The sequence below is a fragment of the Nesoenas mayeri genome (genome assembly GCF_963082525.1).
Source record: "Nesoenas mayeri genome assembly, chromosome: 4".
In the NCBI taxonomy this organism is placed as follows: Eukaryota; Metazoa; Chordata; class Aves; order Columbiformes; family Columbidae; genus Nesoenas; species Nesoenas mayeri.
In genome coordinates this window covers 52,988,352-53,004,918 of record NC_137540.1, presented here as the reverse complement: position 1 = coordinate 53,004,918, position 16,567 = coordinate 52,988,352, and the positions used below count along the sequence as shown (strand labels likewise).

General features: G+C 42.5%; 1 protein-coding gene across 3 annotated transcripts in view; it reads right to left on the bottom strand.

Moving 5' to 3' along the window:
* Positions 1-3,586: 3,586 nt before the first annotated feature.
* The window catches only part of APBB2 (amyloid beta precursor protein binding family B member 2), a gene marked incomplete at both ends in the record, with an annotated part of 102,301 nt that continues 89,320 nt past the window's right edge, over positions 3,587-16,567 (bottom strand). For all 3 annotated transcript variants that reach the window (XM_080344389.1, XM_080344390.1, XM_080344391.1), the window contains 6 exons: positions 3,587-3,754; positions 5,319-5,498; positions 6,283-6,398; positions 6,878-6,961; positions 8,022-8,109; positions 10,613-10,727. In XM_080344389.1, coding sequence (XP_080200515.1) covers positions 3,587-3,754; positions 5,319-5,498; positions 6,283-6,398; positions 6,878-6,961; positions 8,022-8,109; positions 10,613-10,727 — 751 coding nt within the window. The remainder of the gene's footprint in view (positions 3,755-5,318; positions 5,499-6,282; positions 6,399-6,877; positions 6,962-8,021; positions 8,110-10,612; positions 10,728-16,567) is intronic.

The window sequence follows — 16,567 nt, the reverse complement described above, 5'->3', positions numbered from 1 at the left end:
GAAATGTTTGATAAAATCAAAAGAAAAGGGATATAGAACTCTTAGTGACACAGTACTGGTGTAAGCTATGAGACAGTCCACAGCTTTTCTTCCTCTGTCACAAAAGGGCGTATTGTTTCTATAGGTACAGGTAACTCTGCAAATGAAGTATATGGCTAAGAACACATTTTACTGTGAATGGATTTTGTGCCCTTCCACGCGGATTTGTTACTCATGTTTAACCACCCTGTAGGTGGCCTCTGTAGCTTTAGATCTCCCACACCCCGCCCTGCTCCCCGTCAAATGAAATGGTAAGTGGCTTAAATAAAACCTACAGCCAGCACTGCAGATTTCAAAAGAAAGGTTTTCATCTCTTAGTTGTTGACTGTGAAATATAAATCTCCTTGCTTCTGCAAGGGAGCATAATAATGACATGACCGACATGTGGTACTTGCCTCTAACTTGCTACTTGCATTGAAAAAAATTAAGAAATTAGCTCTGCTTTACATGATTTTTCTACAGACTTCAATAAAAATGTGACTACAAATAATTACAAAGCCTGCCTTTTTTTTAGGCAACCTATAGTGTACAGAGTGGAGAATGTTACAATAGCACGTTCAGTAAAGACAATACATCAACATAATAATGCAGGATATTTCAGTAAAAATAGAATAAATAAAATAAAAATATTTCAAGCTGTATTTAACAGGTTAATTTAAAATATGGTATCAGACATACAAGGCATAGTGAACATGGCTGCCTGCCTACAGAATCACTAGTTATTATAAAAAAATGCATAGATAACTGAAGAGTCGCTATAACATCAACTAAAACAGTGGCAGTTGCTCAAACACACATACCCCATACATACTTTTTTGGCCATGGTAAAAAGAGTGCCTTAATATATTGTTTAAAAAAAGATAACTGGCTTTGCAATATTAGGCTCTGATTCTGCGAACACCTGGGTGTATATTTAATCTTTTTTTTTGGAGAAGAAGGAGCTCTACTGAAGCAAAAAGGCCACATATAGTCAGACCATTAAGCACACTACTGAAGTATTTGCAAAAGCAACAACGTTTTGTTAACAGACACAATCTTAAAACATATTGGCAAGTGACCTACAGCTTTTCAAATACCCTTCTGTCTTCTCAGCCCCTCCTGCAACTTACCACTTTGCCAGGCAAAGCTCACCAGATGTCCATGGCTGTGGCAACACCTACGTAGGAGAACCTTTACATTGCTCTTTGCCAAGTGTTGGTTTAATTTAAAGAGAGTTCAGACCTCTCTTGGGAGAATCGGCACTGTGCAAAAACAACTACAAAATTTAATTACTCTGTTAAAATGAACAGTTGCAAAACCCAGTTTTTAGCTGGAACTTTAAAAAGACGCTGTCAAAGTACTTTCTGTAATTTAAAATAAACTCAAAACTTGGATCACTAGCATGATCAGGAATAAGGAAGCTTTTATCCCACAGCTTCACAATCCTACCTAAAGGTACATTGTTGGCTGCCACGTTTTGGCAGCAGTCGTGACAGGGAGTGAGTTTTCACGCTGCTCCAAGCAGACGTCACGGGGATCGACGCTAGAAACTAAAGTGTGTGTGCGAGCTGCCACCTCCACGCCTCCAGCTCTGGCTCCATGGCCAGTTCACACTCAGTTCTGCTAAAGGGGGCTGGTTTGTATCCCCCCGCCCCAGGCTCGCTCTCCCCCGCCTGCTTGGCATCAGGAACTTTGCCACTGCACAAGCCATGGAGCTGGTGCACAGGACACAGCGGGAACCTCAGGCCGGGCAGGGGAAACAACTGCTTCAGTGCCTGGGGTGCAAGAATCACAGTCATACAGACACCTGAGGTGGGTGCAGGATCAGCCCTTCAGCGGGCATTCCGGAGAGCTGGATGTAATAGCTGCACAGCTGGCCTTCACCTGGCACTTGCTCATACATCACGCTGAGTTTAGTTTAATGATTTTTCTGCACTTTTCAATGCAGAAATTTCATGAATCATCATTCTTTTCCCCTTGTGTTCCTAAGTTGCTTTGCCCAGGTGTTGCCATTAATTTCTTTAAACAAGGAAATAAAAAAAACCTGTTAATAAGAGTCTCTTGCATAGTAAAATAAAAAAAGAGTTCTTGAAATAACAACCTTGCTGATGTTCTTTGAAAATTACAGGGTGACCAGTTTTGCAGACTTGGGAGTTAGTTTGGAACATTCCTATAAATGGAGGCAAAACATTTTTAACACTAATTACAAATATCTTTAATGTGCCATTTCCAAAATTTGGACCAATCTGCAGGTCTAGACAGAAGATGGCAAAGGAAGAGACGCCAGATGCCCAACTGCACTGGAAAATTAGCCAGAGGCACAATTTTAAGGGGCAATACTGGGCTGACTTTGTCAGGGCCTGCAGTGGTGTGTAAACCAAAGCAATTGGATGAAGTCTTTGGAGCAAAAGCACTGAAATCAAGTTGTACCACCTGAAGCATTATCCTGTTAGGAAACAACTCCCTTCTTATTTTGTCACAAGAGCATTAAAAGTAAAAAAAAAAAAAACAAACCCATAAAAAAAAAAATTAATGGAATTTTGTAAATGACAAGAAACACGATTGTTCTTTTTGTAGCATGTTAAGCATTCAGCAACAAATTCTGAGGGGAAAGGGGGAATTGTGCAACCAGACGCTGAACTGAACATTTCAACACACACTTGTCTGGAAAAGGTATGGAATATTTTAGTCTAAGAGTTGTAAGACAATAAAATTACTGATTAGTTCTTTCTTACTCCTGATTGGTTTGAGCCCTGTGTGAAATAAGTGGCATTTTTGATAAATTAATATCAGGTTTAGAAGAATAAATTTAACAGCCAACAGTTGCATTTGTATGTTTAAAGCTGAAAAGCTTCAGTGGATCACCCTGCGACTCAATTACTGAAAACGCTTCTGCATTGTTCAGCATTGGTTTGGTATTAAAACACAATTCTTCTCTAAGACCATAATATATAACCAGGAGATAAAATAATGACACCATGATTCAAAAGCATGTCAGGGAGATGTTAAAGTGGTTGCTAGACCAATGCTGACAAACAATTTAAAACTAACAGGTACAGTTCTGTAAAAAATAAAACTTGGTTTTTAATCTACAGCAACTCAAGGGTAGCTACTACTTGGTACCTACTCCAGCGTTGAAAACAGATCAAAGTGCTGTAGGATTTCAGATTGGTTTGTGACAAATCCAGCTAAAGACGGTGAAACTATCAACTCAGGCATCGCTCACTCCAAGGACTTCAGCACGAGTTCGCTGGGAGGGACGCGGCCATATTATCTTTTTTTGTGTGAGTTTAGGTAACGTTCCTGTATTTACAACCAAACAGACCTTCCGTTGCTCATGATGTAACTCATTGATGGCAAAAAATTATTCATGCTTCTTTTCATATCACACAATGGTGGCAAGAACGAGAGAACATGCTTGTCTAACATTGTTTTGATAGGGGTAAATGCTCTGAAGACAAAGCATCAGCGACTTGAAATGGAAGGCCAGACATCATCAGTTCATTTTCCCTAGCGCAGCTACTGCTATCTTCAGTTAAATGGCAGGAGAATCTTCTCTCTGATGCCGCTACGGCATCTCGGTGACGGGGCGTTTCTGTTTCAAAGTGTCAATGAGGGACAAGACTCCTCTTTTCACGTTCGTTGTAACTCTTCGAGTCACCGAGTCTGCAGGAGGGGGGGGCGGTCGAACTTTCTGTGAAGGAGGTCTGGCTACTAAGCACTTCTGGTACCGCAACTGCAACAAAGCAAAAGCATCCTGCCATCCTTACTGCATCCAATACTTTCACAGAGCGCTTTAAATACACTTTTAATACTTTCTCATTAAATATAGTCCATTTTGGCCATGACAAACAGCCCAACTGAAATTAATGGGACATTGGTCTGCCAATGCATGGGCAGAAACTGTTCATTAGCACACGATGGACACTAACTGTGGCAGAATACAACCCCCTCTCACTTCCCCTCTCTGCCCCTCCCTCCTTCAGTATGGAGGAGTGGGCACATCTCCTCTCTTTCTCTGCTACTTGAGGCTAACAGCTTCTTTTGTTTGGCCCCAGAGCACCCTGGCCAGGGTCATTAGGAGAAGGGAGTGCCGAGGCACCAGTGAGTGGGCGTGCAGAGGAGCTTCTGGAATGCCTACAGTCAGGTCTGATCAGATAAAAACGGGACTCTCGTCGAGACTTCACCCATTTTGTGTGGGTCTCTCGGAACACGAGCTTAGCCACTGCCGCCGAGAGGCCCCCTCCCCGGGATGGAGACTCTGCTTGCCTCGCCGCCACGGCTGTGAGTAAAACTTCTCGCAGGATTGCGAGTATATTTATACTTCCCGTGCACATATGCACGTATAACTTCCATGCTCCATATGAGCGTGTGTAAAATTAATCCTCGCAGAATCGCGGGTGTATTTTCCTTCCGTGCACATTTGCACGCGTACTTTAAATTATTTCCTCGCACAATCGCGAGTGTATTTTCCTCTCGTGCTTCCACATAAGCATGTGTAATATTCCGTGCACATTTGCACGTGTAAGTAAATTAACTCTCGCAGGATTGCGAGTGTATTATAAATTTACCCTCGCGGAATCGCGAGTGTACACTTCCCGTACGTGTATCTCTTTAAAAATAATCCCACACCGTGTTCAGGCAAGTGTGTGCTTCTCCGGGACTCAGGGCCGGCTCCGGCATTGTTTTGAGTGAAGCCATGTGCATGCACTCTGTGGACCGCCTGTTGTATTGGTCGCTGCCCCTTAATAATTTTCCTCAACTGATACCCGAGCCTTTATTTAAGTCACTTTTGGAGTGCTAAAACCCTGTTTCTCACCGGTTTAATAAAAGTTGTTTTGGACCCTGTTGTCCCTTACATTAACCTCGGGGTGCCTCCGTGACACTAACTCATACAAACGGCCCTTTGAAAACTGAAAAATAAGTTTTCTGGGTTCAGCTGTTCTTGAAGAAGGATTATTTGCACTACATTGTCACTGGGTTGTATAACACAACTCCAAGCAAAACGCGTTCCAGCATTAGATAACTGTGTAGTGAAAAAAAAAAAAGATTTTTGACACAGACGTTGCAGAGGTCAGGAGGGAAGATGATTAAAGGGACATTGTTCACTAAATTGACATTTCAAACTTAAAAATGTTTGGGTTCTAATTGACTAAATATACCAGAATCACAATTCCTGGTTTTATCTGTTCTTTTTCTGTCTTGAAATTAAATCCAATTGCAAATTTGGAAAGACAATTGTTTCTGGAGGCAGTGAAACAGCCTAAGTGCTACGGGTGCCTTTGAAGGAGGTCACTTACCATACAAGCAGCCTGAACAGCTTCTGATACGTTGCCTGCGTTCGGTTCACACCAAAACACGTGGCACTCGAAATGCTGGTTTCCTGTGTCCATAATGAAGGCAAAGGTGTGAACGTCCTTGCCCACTCCCATGAAGGACAGGAACCGCACGCGACACTCCACCAGGATCTCCTCTTCACTCTGGTGACGAATCAAATGATTGATCATGGCTACCGGATATTCTGTGGGACTTTACTTTCAAATCTAAGTTGACTGTAAAGGGGAGAGGCTGATGCAGTATCATGGAACTCCTTTGCATCTGCATGTCCCCAGTGTGCCCAGGCCTGGGCTGGATCTCCCCTGCCAGGCTCCCACCAGCAGACTGAGGCTTTGAGCACCAGCACTGAGCTCATAGTGCATTTCCAGCACTGCTTGTTTTGTGAAGAAATGTATGGATATTATGACTCCAGAGGATACTGCCCTGGCGTTGGTATGTTAGAGATGTTGGTTTGGCCTCATCAGCAGACACAGAAAAGACATTCTTTGAAACTTTCATTGCCTCAGTCTCTACAGAAAATGCTCTACAAAGGACAGTGATGTGCAACACAGATTTTCATATTACTCTTGGCTTCCATACTACGATTAAATAAATTGAGCTTAGAATTTAGGATTGCTGCTTTGGGCTTAATCTATGATATTTTAGGCTCAGGACTCCTAGAAAGGATAACATTGAATTTGTTTTAAATATCTAATGAATACTTATAATAATTTACATTTTAAAGCACATCCTTGGAATGGTAAATAAAGCTGAAGCTGATACAAGCAGTAAGAGCCTTGCAGATTCATAGCCCTGGAAAGAAATAAAATGCAAGACAAACAAATGAATTCTAGTACAAATGAACTCTTTCTACTAGTGTTTATGTGTTTCTGGTTTTCAGTGCTCATATTACGTTAAACATGTTCCAAACAAGACAGTCTGCCTTACTCTTTCATTGATGACGGTGACAGTAGCATCAGCAACATTCATGGTAACTGGCATCCAGTCTTCTTTGCTAGAGGAAGCCATTAGACTTTCAATGGCACTATTCAGAGTGTCCATTCCTAAAACGGAAGAAAATGTGATAATGAAAAATCTATACCTAAGTAAACAATAACACAATATTTATTTTTACACAGTAGTACAGAAAACATTGTTTTGGACTTCTTATTAAAATTAATTTGAGGATGAAAGGAAGGGCTGTGAAGTTGGTTTTCTTCAACCACAGAAACAAAAGAGGTGCTTCTGGCTTAGAAAAAACAGAATCGCATCTTGTTCAGCTGCTGCACCATTTCAGTTCTCTGGGGCCATTCTCATTAGTAGCAGAGCTCATATTCAGAGAAAGCAGTAGAAACAAACTGTCTCCTTGGCAGCTCCCAAATACTCTGGTTGCAAAACCCACGAGGCCATGAATATCAGACACCTCTGTGCCTCACCCTTGGAAAATCACGCATTTACCGCATTTACACTTGGCTGGCCGAGCCCAGCCCTCAGAGTTCACGCAAGGTACTTTGGAAGTCATTTGTTCTTGAGCGTTACCTACCCACAGGTTTAGCTACCGGCAGCATGCCCAGGTACTGGACGTGGAACTTCTGTACCAGTTCTGTCTTTGGTGTTGGGAAATCTACTGCATGGGAACAAAAATCAATTTCTGTTTATCAGCATTCACAGCAGGGAAAGCCACTTCTATTTCATCAATAGCATGAAACAGTTTAGCCAGCAATTGTACTCTGAAGGTACAGTATTGATTAAAGCCAATTTTCACAACCTCTGACCACAACAATGCTCAATAATTTCTAAAGGAATCAGGAATAGCTGCATCTGCTAATTCGTGATCTAGAGCTAAGATTAAGGTCATGTTATACTGCTGTTGTGTTAGAAACCAGAAAATAGAGATAAATGTGTCTCAGACATACAGACCTAAGTTTCACTGCATGACTATGTAAAATCTGGAATCTGTTTTTAATACCATCCTTGTAAATATGTTAAACACAGTCTACAAGTAATCAATACTACTGTCTGAGCAGACAATTACACAAGTTGAAGTATAGATTAGGAGTAAGATATTCAGTATAAACCAGTGGATCTAGAAGCATGTAATTTCCTGGACAGCTAACACAGAGTATGTTTGTTCTCCTAGAATACTTTCAAAATAGTAACTATTAAGCTATGACTAATGAAGACACACAAAGACCACTTTATTTTACCATGCAAAAGGCCCGTAAGCTGGATGACAATCCACTAGCACCTCTTGCCTTGGAAGCTGCTAAAATTGATGCTGAAAGCCAGGAGCCTTCCTACAGCTTCCCTGAATCCAAGGGATTCACTGGAGTATATTCTGGTTTTAAGGACGATGGGCCAATTTGTGCAGTCCCAAGGTATTTTGATTTAAACAAGACAATATGTGCAATTAGCTACAAATAAGTAAGACTGCATTTGCAAAATCTGTATTTCAAAATAAAAGAGGAAATGTACAAGTTGACATAATTGAGCAAGTGTCAACACAACCAATAAAAATGTTTAATTTAATGCAGTAACAAGTTACAGTCAGATACAGCAGTTAAAAGACAGGACTGCACTCCAGACCTCTCTGCCCAACATGCTCCATTTTGGTCAACAGCAGCATCAGAAACAAATGGTCTCTAACCCAGGACCCTCCCAAGGACACGAGCTGTGACACACGGTACCTTGCAGAGGAACATCAAGGGTGACGTTTGTCCTCTCTTGCAAAGAGCTGCACGCCATAGCTTTAGCATTCTTCCGCTCGGCCATAATCTGAAGAACATAGTAATAATACAGTATTTTTAAAAAATATAGTACAGTAGCAACTCCAAGTATAAATTTACTCCTATTACAACCTAGCTTCTGAAATAAGTCAGAAGCTACAGGATCAAGCTGCTTATTCTTTTTAAATAACACATTTAATTTTCCTCCAGTTTATTCACCATTCCTTAAACACATAAAGAATTTAAGTGGTATGCAAGTCTAGATAAAAGATAGATGAAGCAGGAAAAAAAAAGCCATTTTTATCAACAGCAAAATTGCAGTGAGGAGTAATATAGCAAGAAATATAAATATTTAACACATAGAGAAGAGTGTTCATTATTCATGTTGCTCTCTGATCTATCTTCCACTGTGTACAGTTTTTTCCTCCATTTTTATGTTTCTTCTGGAATTAAAAATCCCACGCAAACTACAAATTCTTGTTCTCCCAAAATGTACAATATTAGCAAAAGAGGAACAAAAAAACCACTTCAGAAGAGTATTCCCTACAAATATGTGACTGAGAAGTGATCCAGGGAAGCTAACAGAGGTTCTCCAAAGCTCATATACAAAGCATTGCTATCTGCTTCTTTATGCTATAATGCTATGACTGTTAATTCTAATTAAGCTATAAAGGTAATGGTGTTCCAGCAGATGACATTTGAGCTGAAGATACTTCTAGGAAGTTTCTAAATTTTTTATTTATTTATATTTTGAAAGTATTTTCTGTTACAGGGACACGTGACGATATTCCCCCCGCAGATGAAGAACAACACACGTTACCTCGGTAGCTTAGGACACAGCCCTGACCCAGCGAAGGGGTCCAGTGTGTCAGTCAGCACATGCCAAGCACTTCTCTGCATCAGGATTCTGTCTGTTGCTGAATTGTGAAGGAACATGCTCTACTTAACAAAGCTACCCTGTTTTATTGTGCTACTCTGAGCCATGGTTTTAAATGCTTAGCTGCTCTCTTATCCAAAATTCATGCCAAGAGTTTCATGTCCTAGTTACGCTTGTGACAGCTCTGCCGCCCCTCTGGCACCCTGTGCACAGCTACCCGGGCATCTACTCCATGTTGACCTTACCGGATAAAAGCAGCTGTGGCAGGGCCCATGTAGCGTGTTTTTCCCTGCTAGACTTGCTGGAAACACCTGTGAGGATGGAGAGCTGGAGGAGAAAGCTGAGGGACACGCCAGGTCGGGGTTCTCTGGGCAGTGACTACTGCCATCCCTGCTGTCAACTGCCACCAAGCGCAGCCTGCAGCGCCCCGGCCACCCCGAGCAGCTCCCCAAGTCCTGCACCTGCACTTCCCCGGGCACCCCAGCCCACAGACCTGCCAGGCTTTGCAGAGCTCCTGGGCACCTTCTGCCTCTGTCTCGGCAAAACTCTGCTGCCCAGTGGTCACCTAACGTGCGCCATGTAAAGACGTCACAAGTTCAGTAGCCACGTCTGCCCTGTTGCCAAACTGAAAAATTGTTATACGGTATAACCGGCTACAGAAGGGAATTTGACATCACTGATTCCATTCACTCATGGGAAGACGAAACGTAAAACGCAAATGACAGGCATACAGTAGATCAGCAGAATTTTAAAACCTGAAGGTTTCCTAAGTAGCTTTTCCAGAAGAGCTGTGACTCACAAGGAGGGACAAGGTACACAGGGATAACTGATACGGTTATTCATCCCCATGACCCACTTCTCCTGTGGTGCAAACTGACATGTTTTAAGGAAAACCAAAATGAGCAGCATAATATTTTTTAAAAAGGGGAACTCAGCCTCCAATCCACCACAGCTCCATAAAAGGATAAAAAAGAGTTTTAAGTACATTGGCTTAACTGGCTCTCTAGGAAGCGTTTCAATCAGATTTCCCTGCTCTAACGGATGTGCTGCCTCACTGCTGCTGCATGAAGTGACTGCACAGAGGACACTCATGAACTGATCATGCAAGAAAACCAAAATTAATAACCAGGGGATGGTGGCAAATCTGTAATGTAAAATAACTGAAAAGAACAGCCCTCTCCTGTCTTACCACAAGCACGAACTAAGATCCCTCAGTATTTCTGTCCAGAGTAGCTTAAACTCCCTCTTCTCCCTGATTTTAAGTGGGCGGAGTAACATTAGCAACTATTTTCCTGGCTGTCCTGCAGGATAATGCCATTGAATATACCATTCAAACAAGGTCTAATTTTCCCACAGAGTTTAACATCACCATTTATTATTAATTGAAGCATTGTGTTCTTTTTCCATTTGGAACCTGCAGCTTCTTTATTATTCAAGAAAATCTTCAGTCTCTGTACACACTTGTCAAAATCAAAAGCACATATCATCCTCAAGTCTAAATGCTCAGCCTCCCATTACTCCCATCCATTTGAATCCTTTCCTTCACAAATCCTCTACGCCACTTCTCATTGCCAGTGATACAAACTAAACCAACACTGCATACGACTGCTGATGGTATGGATTAGGTTCAGGGACCCCTAAACAGACGAATGCAGCTGACTTTAAATCTACTTGCCTTTGAGCAGATTTCGTGTAGACTTGTGGCGATGGCTTTTGCGGGTGTGTCACATCGAAACACATGACATTTCAGAATTCTTGTGTCCTTGTCTCTTGCCACATAAGCAAAGTCTCTGTGTAAACAAAATTAATCAATGCATTAGAAACAAGCAAAACTAATTAAGGCATTAGAATCTGCGGTTATCTCCTGCTTCAGTTTAAAAGGTGCGTGTCTTGGCTATCAAAGAACAACAAAACCCATGCTTTAGACAAAGCAGATCTACAAATGTAATAAACCGCATACCCATGAAACATACACCTATAGTTTGGTGCTTAATCTATATAATTAAAGATCTCATTACAGTTTCCTAACCATGGCAAGGTACTGAAATTAAAACCCACAATTCTAACTGTAGCTGTAAATCCAAAAGAAAATTTACTCAAATATTTTATTGAAGATGGAACCAGGGAGAGAATTACAAATTAAGACAGAAAACTCATGCAGCTTGTAAAGGCTAAAAAATCTGAGAAACCACATACAAGATTCTAGTTAAAGAAACATCGTATTTCAAAGGACTGTATAAAGTGTTTAAAATATGCAGATAGTAATTAGAGATCTGCTTGCATAAGGGAGATGTGAACCTGCTGAGCTTTGCTTACACTAATTGGCCTAAATTTCTGACCTTATTTTTTCAAAAGTTAAATAAAGCTGCCCTACAAAAGAGATTTTTGCGCTGTACTGGCTAGTCACCATGACACAGTAGAGCTTTCTAGCTCAGGTGATAGAAGTGCCAGGACTAAGATTACTTGTTCTCAGGCTGTTTAAGATTTAGAACTTTTCTGAAAAAAGGTCCCCAGTGCCTGGACAACCCAAAGGCCACATTAAATCTCACCCTGTAGAGAGTTCATCTGTGACCCAAGCTCAACTGCAAGGATTTCCAGCCCTAAGGGAACCTGTAAGATAATACTAAATATGTTTATTCAGCACATCATCTCCCAGTAGAGGTAGAACTCAATGGGCTGCAGAGATAAAAACGAGCCTACGATTAAAACCATTAAATTGAAGACTGAGTTCTGTCAGGATCAAAGATTTTGGTCATAAAGGAACACAACTCATAATTATGCCCTGTAAGTGGTAAACACCTTGGATGAGAGTATTTTCAACAGCATTTTAAAGGCAGAGGGGTGGACTGGGGCCAGCCTGCTGAGTCTCATTTCTCTTACAAACATGAGTTTACTTTTCCGACCAAAGGACACTAATGTTGAGAGCAATGCTTGACATCTAACGAGCTCACAAGCTTTTCGGTAAGAACGTTCCTCTGTTCCTGGAAGGCTAACAACTGCCAAATGAACAAGCCACCATGCAGAGCCTGGCTCGGTAACCTCTCTGCATGGAGGACCTGTGGTGAGGGCAGTAAGGAGTCTGATGCGTGTTACGGATGCGCTATCTGCAGTGGGATGCTCCAGGTGACAAGGGGGCTCAACTGCCACAGCAGTGCCTGCAACCCTGCTGTCCCTGCAAGAGGAAGATGACAACAGTCCTGATGAGACAGACCTACTCTGCATTTGTGAAAGGGCACATACCACCCATAATTATGTTGTTTTTCATCAAAATGCAAGGTGTTGATTTTCTAATGGAGCTGGTAGTCACCCCACATATAAGCTACCTAACAAAAAAGCAAGGCTTTTTTTTTTTTTTCTCCTATGGCTTGGACTGGAAGGGACCTTTAAAGATCTAGTCCAACCCTCCTGTAATGAACAGGTACATCTTCAACTGGATCAGGTTGCTCAGAGCCCCATCCAGCCTGGCCTTGAATGTCCCCAGTGATGAGGCATCTACCACCTCTCTGGGCAACCTGGGCCAGTGTTTCACCACCATCATCATTAAAAACATCTTCCTTGTATCTAATCTGAATCTCTGTTCTCATCCTTCTGTCAGTCCCCTTTAAGTACTGAAAGGACGCAATAAGATCTCCCTGGAGCCTTCTCTTCTCCAGGCTGAACTAACCCCAACTCTCTCAGCCCGTCTTCATAGGAGATGTGTTCCATCCCTCCAGTCATGTTCGTGGCCTCCTCAGGACTTGCTGCAACAGGTCCATGTCCTTATGTTGGGGGCCCCAGAGCTGAGTATAGTACTCCTGGTGAGAATCATCTCCCTCAATGTACTGGTCATGCTTCTTTTGGTGTAGCCCAGGACATGGCTGGCCTTCTGGGCTACAAGTGCACATTGCTGGCTCATGTCCAGCTTTTCATCCACCAGCTGGTATTCATACTGGGGGTTCTTCTTGAAGAAATGTTGATGTCTCTACTGTTTGTAGCAAGTCTCCAGCATTTGGCCTGGAAAACTCCTGAGGCTGTGAGAAATGTCTCGTCTTTGTCCCGTGAAATTCCACTTGTATTGAGTCACCTTGAGGAAGTGCCAGAAACACCATTTCCCACCGGCGGGGGTGTTGGTGGGTGCTGGGTCGGTGGCCTCGGCTCAGCAAAGGCTGCCCCAGTGCTGCAGCGGTGCACAAAACGCTTCCATCAGGCCTCTCCAGCGCTTGGTCCCTCGGCTTCTAGAAATATATCTGTGCACAACTGTACACATTCATAAACAAGGCTGCACAGACAATTATAGGAGAAAATGAGACACCAGCTAGTACATCAGTTTCAACTACTGAGAGCTAATAAAACCTTCATGGTGGCGTTTCAGACACACACCAGTGTTTCACTTTAAGTACCCAAACAGCTTGAACGAAGTAAATCACCTAATTACATGCGTGGATTGTGAGTCCACATAAACCTTTAGATAAACAGGGCCTGCATCTGTAAGTCTGCTGAGACAGGGGAGGAAAGCCCAGTTCTTCAAAATCTGTGGTCCGGCACCACTGCCAGCACATCTGTTTTCAAATCATCAAGCGAAGTCAGCAGATGAACCATCCTTCTCCCTTCTGCCAGTGTGCAAACAACACAACTGATTTCGATAATTCACCAAGTCACCTGGATGCCACGCTCACAGGAGCGGTCCCACACGGCAGCTCCGCAGCCAGGACCTGGAGGTGGCGGTAAGGGCTGGTGACAGTCAGCTGCTCCAATGCCAGCAGGAGCCCTGCAGCCTCGCTGCAGGCATTTCTAGGTGCTGGCAAAACAAAACCGAGCTCCGCACTCCCTCTTGCAGAAGAAAGGTATGGCTTTGGGGATTCCAGAGTATCTGCTCCCTGCAGCATCAATAACAAACACAGGAACACAAGGCAACAACTTCTTGTTTGTCCAAAGACTTGAACACCAAATGGGCGCCAAGACTGCTCTCTAATTCTTTTGCTTCAGATCCCTTCTGAGTCACTTCATCTGCAAACCTTCATTGGACTGCAGCTCACTTGAATCCGATTAACATTTAAGTGAGATGTATTTGTAACCAGCCCCTTTAATAATGAAGAAGTGCCAAGTAATGTGTTTGCAATAGAAATTTATGGAAAAGGGTAAGTGCCTCCCCTTAGCACCCTCCTGTCTTGACAGCCTTGCTGGGAAAACAAGGGGAAAAAAGGCTGGACACAGAACCAGCACAGGGCGAAGAGATCACGCCTCATCCAGCTGAAGTCTTCTCTTTCTGGATAGGGTGTGTGTGCACATGAAATTTATGGGATTTGAACCACACCTCCTGGTAAAATTCCCTTCTATACCAGTGGGGGAAAGCAGCAAGGTGGTTAGTAGCAGAATAATGTATTTTGTTGCAGAAAAAAGCTGTGTATTCTTAAAACCTGACAATACAAGTGTACCACTTCTGTTGATACAGGACTATAAAGATGGGGTACTGCATAGTAGACTTTTTTGTTGTTACGTCATTTGCACATGTACTACATGATCCACTTGTGTCTGTCTGGTTATAGAAACTGGACATACATCAGTACTCTGGACAAAAAAAAGCTAGAAAATCAGAAAAATAGGTAGGAAAATTATTTTGCTTCACAAGTGGGCTGAACAGTTAAAAATTCAGTAGAAATTTATTAATTTTTTAAGACTACAAACCTACAGAGAAACATTTTAAAAAGCAATTTAGAGAATTGCAAAGACAATGTGAGGTGCTAAGTAGAAAGGAATTTAATTTTTATTTGCTCTTTTACCTTCTTTAATTGGCAAATGTCTACAGTAATTGACTAAACCTGAGATAGCCATACCTATTTAACACCTGGCTAAGCATCACTTAGCCACTCAACCCTGGATGAATACTATCACATTAAATACAATTTATGCTAATGCTGTCCTGTTTGAGTAGCAGCCCTAACCGTTTGGCACTATTAGGCAAACATTCTAGGAGACATCCCAATTAAGTACAGCCTGAAAAAGCAGCACATCTATTACTTTCTCACTATAAATTTACTTCTTCAAAGGAGTGCAGAATTGCATTATTCCACCCCCCTCTCGCCTTCATTTTTTTTGGTTAAAAAAACCCAACACCCTAGCCTTGAAGTCTGAAATAAAAATTTTCACTCTTATCAATCAAAATTATATTGCCGCTATTTAAAACAACTATGTTAAAACGATACACATACAGGAAAATGTAAATTGCTTTACAGATTTATGTATTACAAATCATAACAAGAATCCTTGAACCAGAAAATTATATCCCCTGGGCTTGGCTTAGAATTGATCGGAATTCATCCAGAGCAGCCTACAGAAGCGGGGTGTTGATTTCCACAGGCTGGTGTGCCTGTGCAGAGCCCCGGGACTGTGGGGTCGCGGAGCACAGAGCCGGGCTGTGGGGAAACCATCTCCTGGGGCTGTAACCTGCAGGCTTCGCTTTGCCTTCCTGCCAACGGCTGAGCAGTGATTTGTGAACGCAGGAAGAGAAAAGGGAGGAGTGGGCACCGCTGTGACAGAGCGGGGTCAGAAGGCACCTGGCAGGCAGCTGCCGCTCACCAGCGAGACATGAAGGTCCGTGGGAGAAGAGTAAATGAGCAGAGAAGGAGAAGAGCAGGGCGAGTGAGAGGAGGCACGAGAAGAAAGGCAGATAAATATAATGCCAACAAGATCATGCTCTGGCGGGGTTTCTCCGTGACACACAAATATTCTAGTATCGCAGATGGCAGAGAAGATGAGGTATAAGAAATTCCGCAGTAATTTGTATGACAAAAATTACAGATTTTCTGGATTAACATTTAAAATCTTTTAACAAGACCACGCTTTCACATAAGAGGAAGGGGCCTGATTCAGAGCTGAAATGAAGTCTGGGACTCTGTTCAGTTAACTTTTCTTTTTATTAGGCTCATGCCAAGGAGCTTGTGAAGTTAAGGAGAAAAACCCAAAGACAAGAAACCAAAACTAGATGAAACAAACAGGATACACAGAAGATGCAAAATTCGTTTGTAGAAGATTTACTGAGGACCCTTCAACTTCCATTTCCCCTACCAGATACCAGACAGACACTGAATGAAACCACTGTTTTTCCTTCCACACCCTCCAAAGGAAACCCACAGCCCCTTCTCCAGGTGACTATACCAAACACTTCAGAGTCACATCATGCAGGAGGAGGAAGAAAAATGTCTACTCCCACAAGCCTTCTTCCTATTTCCCTCAGGTAGTCACAGTTCATTTAAACACATGTACTCTTCTCTCCTCGGTGGTAAGACTTGCAAGAGATGTGGGAGACAATGAATTTTACTTACATTTCTAACAGTTGCTGGCAATCCTAAAAATATATGAAAGCCTTGCGATTTTTCTTCACTCCAAGTGCTCCATGCACCTCCAGAGCTCCTGCACCTGTTTGGTGCTTCCTGCTACAACCCAGACTGGCAGACCTGGTCATTACCCTGGTTGTTAATTTTTGATCCGGGTAGTTAAGACGTTCTCCAGAGCGGAGACTTTTGGGAGACTTTTCTTATTTCAGTTCTCACGCAACTTGAAATTTGGTTTCCTGGCAGCAAAGCACCAGTTCTGCATTTATTAAATTCTCCTCGAATGGTCTGGCATTGACACAGCGTAGCTTGTTTTTCTA